The 12064-nt window shown below is 38.7% G+C and overlaps 1 protein-coding gene across 1 annotated transcript in view; it reads right to left on the bottom strand.

Moving 5' to 3' along the window:
• The window catches only part of nfatc4 (nuclear factor of activated T cells 4), a 186203-nt gene that overhangs the window by 62169 nt on the left and 111970 nt on the right, over window positions 1–12064 (bottom strand). The window contains exon 4 of the mRNA XM_028793592.2: window positions 2998–3197. Coding sequence (XP_028649425.2) covers window positions 2998–3197 — 200 coding nt within the window. The remainder of the gene's footprint in view (window positions 1–2997; window positions 3198–12064) is intronic.

Below are 12064 nucleotides of genomic sequence, written 5' to 3'. Positions count from 1 at the left end.
TTCTTTCTTTTTGAACAACTTTTTTTTAGTGAATCATGGGAATTAATTCAACACTAAGAACACATTGATTCAGTTGAGCTCCATGGAAGTGCTGAAGCGCATGTCTGCTGCCATCTGCCTCACTCATTTAGATGATTAAAGCACATGTGCAAGAACCACCCATCAGATTCATGATTCTCGTTTACTTCACTTATGATTCTTTCTAGTTAGAGCATTATCTGTGAATGAAACCTCTGTCATTGCATGCAAGTACAATACAGCAGCAACACATTTACTATATATTAAAGTGTTTATTTTGTACAATTCATTATTGGAATCATTTTTTGAACAGAATGTACAAACATGAAATTACTTCAATACATCTATGCCATTCAAAAAATTTGTCACACAATGCTGAACTTTATAAAAAAAATATTCTTCTAATTTCCAACATTTATTTTGCTTTTAACTTTACTTTAACATTACAGCTAATTGTATGCACCAAACATATATCATTCACTAATTCTTTCAAATTCAAACTGAATTAGCTCCCGAGAATGAGTCACAAGGTTCTTGTTTATTTGTTTCGAGAATGAGTCATTCGATTCTCATTCATTTGATTTGTGATGTGAATCACTGGATCATTACCCGAGAACGAGTCACTTGATTCTTGTTCATTTGAATTGTGAACAGAATCACTATCTGAAAATGAGTCAAATGATTCACTCTCATTGGATTCATGAATGAGTCACATGGTTCTTGTTTATTTCATTCACAAACCAAATCCCAAGAACGAGTCATGTGGTCCTCTTTCATTTGATGCTGAAAAAGTCACATGATTCTTGTTGATTTGATTCATGAACAAGTTGCATAATTCTCGTTTATTTGATTTGTGAAGTGAATCACTGAATCATTACCCGAGAACAAGTCACTTGATTCCTGTTCTTTTGAATTTTGAACAGAATTATTACCTGAGAATGAGTAACATGAGTAACTTTCACTAGATTCATAAATGAGTTACATGATTCTCATTTGTTTTTTTTTGTGAACTGAATCATTACCTGAGAACAAGTCACATGGTTGTCTTTTATTTGATTAATGAACAAGTCATATGATTCTTGTTAATTCGAATTGTGAGCACATCACACAATTCTCATTCATTTGATTTGTGAAGTTAATCACTGAATCATTACCTGAGAATGAGTCACACGATTCTTGTTCACATATGATGTGATTCTTGAACTTAGTGTCTTATTTTAAATATGCACTTTCACTATTTTCTCAAGCTTTGTGTTTTCAAAGAGGTAAGTAGTATACAATATGAATTACCAGCATGTTTAATATATAATTTAAATATCTAAATTATATATTATAAATAGGGGTGGCACGGTGGCGCAGTAGGTAGCACTGCTGCCTCGCAGTTAGGAGAACTGGGTTCGCTTCCCGGATCCTCCCTGCGTGGAGTTTGCATGTTTTCCCCGTGTCTGCGTGGGTTTCCTCCCACGGTCCAAAGACATGCAGGTTAGGTGCATTGGCGATTCTAAATTGTCCTTGGTGTGTGTGTATGTGTGTGCATGCCCTGCGGTGGGCTGGTGCCCTGCCTGGGGTTTGTTTCCTGCCTTGCACCCTGTGTTGGCTGGGATTGGCTCCAGCAGACCCCCGTGACCATGTAGATAGGATATAGCGGGTTGGATAATGGATGGATATATTATAAATACATAAAAAATTAATTTACAATTCATTCAAAGGTGAGTAGACAAAGGTTTTGTTTTTATTACTGATGAACCAAACAAATCAAATGAATCATTTCACTTAATTGTGTATTTTGAAAGAATTAAATCACTAAAAATGAAACAAAATGCCATTACTAAAACACAACTGAAGTATATTTTGGAATCTGCTTTGGACTAAAGCATCAGCTGCATAGATTTAATGTAAAATACATGATGGCATCAATGAGTCCACCTCATTGTTGGTTTTGCTAGTAACTAACAGATCCTAATGTCTGTAATTTGAAAGCAAGGCATCTCATTGGTTAACAATGGTTGGAAGATTTGCTACTACTCACCTTTACTCAACACTTATTTGAACATTTAAATAAAATTTTTGCATACATATACTGTATTTCTTGACTGCATGCAAATTATGGGAAATTAATTAAAAAAAAACAAAAAAATGTAACAAAAGTAACAAGTGGGCAGTAAAGTATACAGGCCAAAGTATAGATATCTTACCAAGAAATAAAATGTCTGATGCCCCATCCATCCTCAGAACATTGTGAGGAACACACTGACATCTGGACCCTGCTCTCTTGCCTGGCCAGGAGGCCATGATAAAGGAAGATCACTGAGTGGGCAGCAGGACATAGACACGAAATTACACTGCAGCAACAGAGGGACACACTGTTTGGGCTTGGAAGGCTGAAAGGACAGGAGAGTGAGTGACTGCCGTATGTACGCTGGGTGGCAGCATCCCATCTGGTGAGCTTCAGTATTGATGCCCACAGAACAACATGGGAGTTGTGGTCCTATGGGACTGCCCTGTCTGATTCTGTTGGGGCAGATACTGACTGCACAAAAACCAGGGTGGTCCTGTCTGACCCAGAAGTGCTTCCCAGAGGCAATGGATTGAGCACATATTGAGTGTTAAAAGAGAGCCCTTCACTTGTCCCATGCAGTTGGATTCAGGAGAAGAGTAGGGTAGTATTAGGAAGTACTGTGTTGTGTGGAAGCTGCTAAGACACTGAGGGAATAAAGCATTGAAAAGGTATACGTTGTTGTAAATAAAACTGCTGGATTTGACCCCAGGACTGTGTGAATATAGCACTTTTTCTATAAGTAGTGTATAGTGTCACTGAAGCCCATATATTATTGATGGACATAACCATCTTTGTACTGGCCTCCAGTCTGGGACAAAGCATATGGGTAACACTGTAAAAGACTCGGTTGTCAAAGGTCTGGTGCTTAAAGCATAATAATGATAAACAGAAGGAAATGAAAGACATATGTGAAGACTCACTTAGCTGTCATGCCATTTTCTGGGTGCAGTGGTATCTCCAGAACCTTGGTACCTGCCAGAACCAGCTCCTGACTGGCAGTGCCCACCATTTTGCCTGTGATGCGATGTACTTGGTAGAAGGCGTGCGGGCGCAGGCTACGTTCATCTGCCGTGCCGATGAACATCTGGAGGGAGAGTGGCTTCTCATTGTATCCTGAAAGCTAAATAACAAAAAACAAAATGCAAAAATTAGTCACAATGGCAAATTGTGAGTTCTAATGAGGGAAAGCAACACAAGCAGAACCCATGGCTTAATAACAGTGGATAGAATATTTCTGGTTTTGCTTACCTCACTGCATGCCTCAGCAGTCATTTTCAAGTTGATAACCTGCTTTATGTGTTTTGGTTTTTAAGTCAGGATTAACTATGCCTGTATAGCACACAAGCAGGGCCGGCACCACCATTAAGATGAATTGGGCATTCAACTAAGGCACAGATTATAACTGGGAGGGAACCCAGCCGCACGGGTTAGCTACCGAAATGTCGATTGGCACATTAATAATCTTGGCCTAACACAATGATTACACAAGAATTAAAGTAAAAAACAACTCCATAAAAACAGACAATTAAACAATGAACCTTTCTGTTACCATCATCTTTGTAATTTACTGGCAAATTATGTAGTTTGGGTATGAATAAAAAAAATCAGGAGTGGTCTCCCCTAGAATTTCTCGTATACTCAATATGAGGATGGATATTTGAGGAGTAAACCGCAAGACAATGATTTTATTTTTATATTATGTACATTAAAGAACCATCAACAACAAATCAAATTAATAATACATTGAACAATTATTATAAAAGTAAAGTTGAATAAATCGGAATCTGCAGCCGCATGAATAAAAGGCAAAGTACAGCTTCCGGTTAACAGAAATAACCCCGAAGTTGATAGAAATCTATGTTTTGTACCTAATACTTATGTAAAATATGGTTGGCTTAAGTGAAAGTGTACTCAAGTTATTGTGTTTTCATACACACACACGCACACGCACACGCACGCACACACACACACACACACACACACACACAGACATAATTACAAAAATTGTATTTTCGGACTCTGAAAGGTGAAAAACGTCGAAATTCATTAAAATCTCAAAAATGGAATTTTTGGAGGATTCCAATAACTTCCCTATACTTTGTATACGAGAAAGTCAGGGAGGTCTAAAATGTCGATATTAATCAATATCTCGACATCGAATTTTTGCATGATTACAATCCTTTCCCTATACAATCATGGCTGAAATTATCGGCACCCCTGGAATTTTCCCAGAAAATGCACCAGTTCTCCCAGAAAATTATTACAATTACAAATGTTTTTGTATATACATGTTTATTTCCTTTATGTGCATTGGAACAACACAAAAAAACAGAGAAAAAAACCCAAATCTGACATCATGTCACACAGAACTCCAAAAATGGGCCGGACAAAATTATTGGCACCTTTTCAAAATTGTGGGTAAATCGTTTTATTTCAAGCATATGATGCTCATTTGAACTCACCTGTGGCAAGAAATAGGTGCTGGCAATATAGCAATGACAACTGAAGCCAGTTAAAATGGAGAAAAGTTGACTCAACCTTTCTGTTGTGTGTCTGAGTGTGCCACACTAAGCATGGAGAACAGAAAGAAGAGCAGAGAATTGTCTGAGGACTTGAAAACAAATATTGTGAAAAAATATCAACAATCTCAAGGCTTCAAGTCCATCTCCAGAGATCTTCATGTTCCTTAGTCCACTGTGCGCAACATAATCAAGAAGTTCACAACACATGGCACTGTAGCTAATCTCCCTGGACGTGGACGGAAGAGAAAAATTGATAAAAGACTGCAACGAAGGATAGTCTGAATGGTGGATAAACAACCCCAATCAACTTCAAAACATATTCAAGCTGTTCTGCAGACTCAGGGTGCAACAGTGTCAGCTCGAACTATCCGTCGACATCTGAACGAAATGAAACGCTATGGCAGGAGAGCCATGAGAACCCCACTGCTGACACAGAAACATAAAATAGCCAGACTGGAGTTTGCCAAAATGTACTTGAGGAAGCCAAAATCCTTCTGGGCGAACATCTTGTGGACAGATGAGACCAAAGTAGATCTGTCTTGACTGTATGTAAGGCATCATGAAATCTGAAGACTACCAAAAGATATTGGGGCGCAATGTAGGGCCCAGTGTCAGAAAGCTGGGACTGCGTCAGAGGTCCTGGGTGTTCCAGCAGGACAATGACCCCAAACATACCTCTAAAAGCACTCAGAAATGGTTGAAGACAAAGCGCTGGAGAGTTCTGAAGTGGCCAGCAATGAGTCCGGATCTAAATCTGATTGAACACTTATGGAGAGATCTCAAAATTGCTGTTGGGAGAAGGCGCCCTTCAAATCTGAGAGACCTTGAGCAGTTTGCAAAAGAAGAGTGGTCAGAAATTCCAGTTGAGAGGTGTGACAAGCTTGTTGATGGTTATAGGAAGCGCTTGATTTCAGTTATTTTTTCCAAAGGGCGTGCAACCAAATATTAAGTTGAGGGTACCAATAATTTTGTCTAGCCCGGTTTTTGAGTTTTGTGTGAAATGATGTCAGATTTGGCTTTTTTCCTCTGTTTTTTGTGTTGTTCCAATGCACATAAAGGAAATAAACGTGTGTATACCAGAACATTTTTAATTGCAACAATTTTCTGGGAGAAAATTCCAAGGGTGCCGATAATTTCGGCCATGACTGTACTTCATATATGAGAAAGTAAAAAGTGGATATTTAAGGACAGCTGCCTTTTAATTTCTCTGGTCCTCATCTAATATGACTCCTAGGAAATTACGGCTGTTATGTTTGTTCTTAGGTAGATAGCAAGAGTCAGAGATCGAGTCAAATTTAAGGGATAACATAGGAGAACAGTCAGATGTAGCTAGGACTGATACCTTGTGAAGCGATTATCCAAAATTCCAAAGCCAAATCCTTAACCCTTAAACCGAAAACCATAATAAAGCAAAATTCAGCACCCTAAATTAATTCTTTAACACGCAATTTGTTTGTTTCATTTAATTGACTCTTCCCTTATTATTTCAAACTTTAGAGACTTGCTCTTGAGCACGACCATCCTTCATATCATGACTGCCATGATGTCACAGGTTGTATGCCTAGCATTGACACAGCAACATAGTGAGCAGACACACATAAACAAAAACAGTTAGGATTGGTGGTTTTTATTAACTTTTTTGAGTTTCCTGTAGACTTAAAAATTTTCTTAGTGTCATTTCTGAGGTTTTTCTATCCAGAGAATTGATTTGTGCAATTAGTTTCGTGGCAGGAGTTTCACTTTAAAAGTAGAAATTTATTTCATGTCTTTACTGATGTCATTATTTGGGGGATTCATCTCACCAGTTTTTATGACAGTATATCAGAGATATGCAGGTGGATGAGCATCTGGTGTTCTGGATAGTTGACTATCTGTCAGGCAGATTGTAGCTGGTGAGACTCAAGTTCTGTGTTTCTGATATGGATGTGAGCAACACTGGAGCACCACCAGGAACTGTCCTGATTCCTTTTCTCTTCATTCTGTACACCTCAAACTAAAAATTTAACACCAGGTCATGCCACTTGCAGAAATTACCAGATGATTTTGCACTTATGGGGTGTATTGATAAGGGTGATGGGACAGAGGAGAGGAGTCAGGTGGAGAACTTTGTTTCTTGACAAAGAAAGAATTGTCTTCTTCTTTTTCTTTCAGCTGCTCCCGTTAGGGATTGCCACAGCGGATCATCTTCTTCCATATCATTCTGTCCTCTGCATCTTGTTCTGTTACATCCATCACCTGCATGTCCTCTCTCACCACATTTATAAACCTTCGCTTAGACCTTCCTCTTTTCCTCTTCCCTGGCAACTTTATCCTTAGAATCCTTTTCCCAATATACCCAGCATCTCTCCTCTGCACAAACCAACGCAATCTCGCCTCTCTGACTTTGTCTCCCAACCATCCAACTTGAGCTGATCCTCTAATGTACTCATTTCTAATCCTATCCATCCTCGTCACACACAGTGCAAATCTTAGCATCTTTAGCAGCTCTGTCTCCTGCTTTCTGGTCAGTGCCACCGTCTCCAACCCAGATAACATAGCTGATCTCACTACTGTCCTGTCTGCAACTAAACATCAGAAAATCAACAAACTGGTTATTGACTTTCACTGTGCTAAAGAGCCTCTGCATCTGGTCACTATTCAAGGAGTGGGTGTAAAGGTGGTCCACTCCTACAAGTACTTGGGGGTCCACATCAATGACAGGTTGGACTGGTCTTGGAATACAGAGGAGCTGTATAAGAAAGGGCAGAGCAGACTCTTTTGTCTTAGGAGACTGTGTTCCTTTAATGTAGGTAGTGATATCTTCTACAACTCTATGATGGCCAGTGTGATTTTCTATTCTGTGGTGTGCTGGGCTGGTAACATCACTTTAGCAGTGGCCCACTGAATCAACAAACTAATTAAAAGGGCAAGCTCAGATATAGGATGCACTCTGGGCCCCCAGGAGGTCGTAACGAAGGAGAGAACTAAAATAAAACGGAGTGCCATTATGAACAATGCAGCACATCCTCTGTCTGACACACTAACACTGAGGACTTTCAGCCAATGAATCATTCAGCAGAAGTGTGTTAAACAACACTATGGGGGCTCCTTTACACCAACAGCAATGCACCTGCATAATGTCTCACTGGGACTGTGACAGCCAAGTCAAAAGTTTTCTTTCCTTTTAATTTTCTTCTTTGTTCAGACCAAAGTGTATATGAAGATTTGTTTATTTATTTACTTATCTACTTATTTATGTATTTATTTACTTAAAGAGCTTATATAAAAAGACAGATTTCCCCCCAAGGACAAATAAAGTTCCATCTATCTATCTAATGCTCAATAACAGCATGCCTGTGGTGTCATTGATGCAGCCATTTAAGGGTCACCCGAGTATTGTACCCGACATTGGATAAACGTAACTACTTGCTATTCTTACTGTTTTGTGATTACTGACTCTTGAATTTAGCTCTGCTCCATGACTCTGATTTCTGATTTGAACATTAGAACATTAGAACACTCTGGACGAGAACAGGCCATTCAGCCCAACAAGCTCGCCAGTCCTATCCACTTATTTCTTCCAAAAAAACATCAAGTGGAATTTTGAAAGTTCCCAACGTCTTACTGTCTACCACACTACTTGGTAGCTTATTCCAAGTGTCTATCGTTCTTTGTGTAAAGAAAAACTTCCTAAAGTTTGTGTGAAATTTACCCTTAACAAGTTTCCAACTGTGTTCCTGTGTTCTTGATGAATACATTTTAAAATAACAGTCCCAATCCACTGTACTGATTCCCTTCATAATTTTAAACACTTCAATCATGTCACCTCTTAATCTTCTTTTGCTTAAACTGTAAAGGCTCAGCTCTTTGAATCTTTCCTCTTAATTCAACCCCTGTAGCCCTGGAATCAGCCTAGTCGCTCTTCTCTGGACCTTTTCTAGTGCTGCTATGTCCTTTTTGTAGCCTGGAGACCAAAACTGCACACACTTCTCCATACAAGGCCTCGCCAGTGTGTCATAAAGCTTGAGCAGAACCTCCTGTGACTTGTACTCCACACATCAGGGTGCTTTATAAACTGATATTCTGTTAGCCTTCTTAATGGCTTCTGAACACTGTTGGGAAGTCGATAGCTTAGAGTCCACTATGACTCCTTAATCCTTCTCATAAGGTGTACTCTCGATTTTCAAACCGCCCATTGTGTATTCAAACCTAACATTTTTACTTCTTATGTGTAATACTTTACATTTACTGACATTAAATGTCATCTGCCACAAATCTGTCCAAGCCTGTATGCTATCCAAGTCCTTCTGTAATGATATAACGGATTCCAAATTATCTGCTAATCCACCTATCTTGGTATCATCTGCAAACTTAACCAGCTTGTTACTTATATTACTATCTAAATCATTTATATGTATTAAAATAGCAGCGGCCCTAGCACTGACCCCTGTGGAACACCACTCTTAACATCGGCCAGTTCTGATGAGGTTCCTCGCACCATCACCCTCTGCTTCCAGTGTCTGAGCCAATTCTGCACCCATCTAAAAACATCACCCTGAACTCCCACTTCTTTTAATTTGATGCCCAACCTCTCATGTGGCACCTTATCAAATGCTTTCTGAAAGTCAAGATAAATAATATCATGAGCTCCACTTTGATCAGATCCTTTTGTTGCCTCCTCATAGAATTCCAGCATGTTAGTAAAACACGACCTCCCTCTCCTGAACCCATGCTGACTGACTGATAACTCCTGCTCTTGCCAGGTGTTGCTCAATCTTATCCTTAATAATTCCTTCCATTAAGGATTTGTGATTTGGTTTTGAAGACTCCCCTTTTCACTCCTGGTTTTGATGTTTATTTGCTTTTGACTCTTTCTCCTGATCCTCAATCAACTCTTTTTCTGGCCTTCTTTCATCACAATAAATCAAGTACCCAATAGAAGTTTAAAATTATTTCTACATTATGATATTGTATATAGGGATGCTATTCTTCTACTATTTATATATCTATGTTTTATAAGATCATATACATTTATTTGTTTTTTTCTTTGCTACTTATTCATTAATATTCTTGCCTAATGTGTTATTTATTCTTTTATTGTAACTTTCTCCTTGACATCATGTAAAGCACTTTGACCTGCATTGTTTTTTATGAAAATGTGCTACATAAAGAAATGTTATTGTTGTTAAAAGCCAATAAATAAATCCAAAAAAATGAGGTTAGCATCCCAAAATCAGAAAATCCTTCCTTCCAGGGGCCACAGTGGTACTTTCTTAAAACCACCTTCTCTTCTTACCTCATAAAGGTCTAGGAGACAGAGGAGATATGTCTTCCCAACAGACACGGTCAACCCTAATACTAGGCTCGGGCCTAGCCGTCAGTCCTTCACATCGAGCCTTGCTCCCTTCTCTCCTCCTGCTACACATCACCCTGAGGTGTAATGGTGTGGATATATGTGTTTGTTTTGCTTGATTATGGAGTCTTCAAAATGACAAAACCTATAATCCAATATATATATATATATATATATATATACACAGTATAGATTTACATTTATTTGGCAAACAACTTTATCCAAAGTGACTTACATCATTTCAGATACAATTGGTTCCATTTCTTTTCTTTTTTCAATTGGAGCACAGGGAGGTGAATTATCTTGCTAATGGTCACACTGTGTTAGTGACAGGATTTGAAACCATAACCCAGGGTTTGAAGTCCAAAGCCTTAACTGCTGTACCACACTGCCTGCCTCAAAACTTTTAGGAAAGTTTTACTTAGACCAGCCATGTTCAATCCACTGTGACTCCAAATTGCAAGTGGTAGGAAACTAAAAAAGGTCATTGGTGCACAATATGAAGGGATGCAGAATCAGGGCAAATTCATACCTTCTATGATCAACACTTGTAGATGCGGACATTGTAGATGACGTCATTTGCATGCTAATCTGAATGATTGGTCTCATCATGAGAACTCTTCATGCATCTCCATGTTGTCCATATTGAAGGAGCCCATACCACAAATGACACAAATAACACAAATAATAAACACACACAGTCAAATAAACATGGATGTTTTATAGCAGGGGCTCTTCAACTTTTTTAATCTGAGGATTCAAATTAGAAAGTTGGTACCATACTGGGACCCAAGAAGATGATTATTATCATAAAGACAGTAAGGTCATAAGGAGACAAATAGCATGGTAATATAATAAAAAGGAAAAAGTTTTGTTTCCATTCAAGGCTATTTCTCACTTGACTATTACTAAAAGAGAAAAGTTATAGCCATCTATCTGTTTTCCAGACCTGCTTATCCAGGATAAGGAAGCTTCGGGTTCAAAGCAGGAACAACACCTGGACAGGGCACCAGCCTACCACAGGGTGAGCATACACACACACACACACACACACACACACACACACACACACCAAGGGATATTTTAGCATCACCAGTCCAACTACCCTCCATGTCTCTGAGCTGAAGGAAACCCACAGAGACACTGGGAGAACATGCAGACTCCACATATAAAGGACTTGGGAGGTGAGCTAAAACAATTATTATCATTCAAAACAGGAACACAATGCTGAGGTACATATATCACCGCCAGTGGAAATGCTTAGTGTAAGCTTTAGTAAAGCTGAGAGTAAGAAAGCCTTGGGGTGTGGTATTGAGGATATGATCCCTGAAAGGATAATATGAAAGGCAACTTAACTTATTAACAGCTTATTTACTTTGTCTTTTTTAAAGTAATGCTTTTCAAATGAGCTGCAGTCTATCCCAGCAAGCACAGGGTATAAGGAAGAAGCAGTTCCTGGACAGGATGCCAGTCCTAAATCTATCAAAATTTTCTACATGCAGCATATGGCTTTTACTTTGTTTCTCTAATTTAAAGACAAGGCCACCTCCAAGAACAATAATGTACCATCTGATGTCGCTGATGTTGCTTCATGTATCCATCAAAAAAAAAAAACAGTTTTCAAAGCTTTTTCAACTTCAGAATTGTGAATAAGAGAGATTGTGGACCTGTACTGATGTTCTTTTACCTCTTGAAAACGCCTCTTAACCGGATCTTGGGACGGCTTTGGCTGTGTAACCTCCTGTCCTTTCTGAACAATCTTGGCCTGCATGAACTCAATCAACCATCTAGCAGTTTTACGTTTGTTCAAATGTGCAGGTTTCACCTGTAATATGCACTCTTCTCATGCTCCAGTGTACATTTTTCTAATGCTTGCTCATTTTGCATTTGCTAATTGTTCACAATACTAAAGTGCATGATGATTTTTTTTATTTATAAATAATTTTGGATAAGGGTATCTTTGAACTAAGGAATAATGTGCAGAAACCTTGAAAAATGAAGGAAAACCCTCCACTGTCCTAGTTTCAAACCACTATACATTTTCTGAATTCAGTTTTTTCAGTAAATGGTCACTAATTTAAAAAAAAAAGTTTTGTAAAGCAATGTGCTGGAAGCAATGTATTGAGTTTAATG

Source organism: Erpetoichthys calabaricus, chromosome 2 (assembly GCF_900747795.2).
Source record: "Erpetoichthys calabaricus chromosome 2, fErpCal1.3, whole genome shotgun sequence".
In the NCBI taxonomy this organism is placed as follows: domain Eukaryota; kingdom Metazoa; phylum Chordata; class Cladistia; order Polypteriformes; family Polypteridae; genus Erpetoichthys; species Erpetoichthys calabaricus.
Note: the sequence above shows the minus strand (reverse complement) of the source record. Positions and strands in the feature narration are given on the sequence as shown.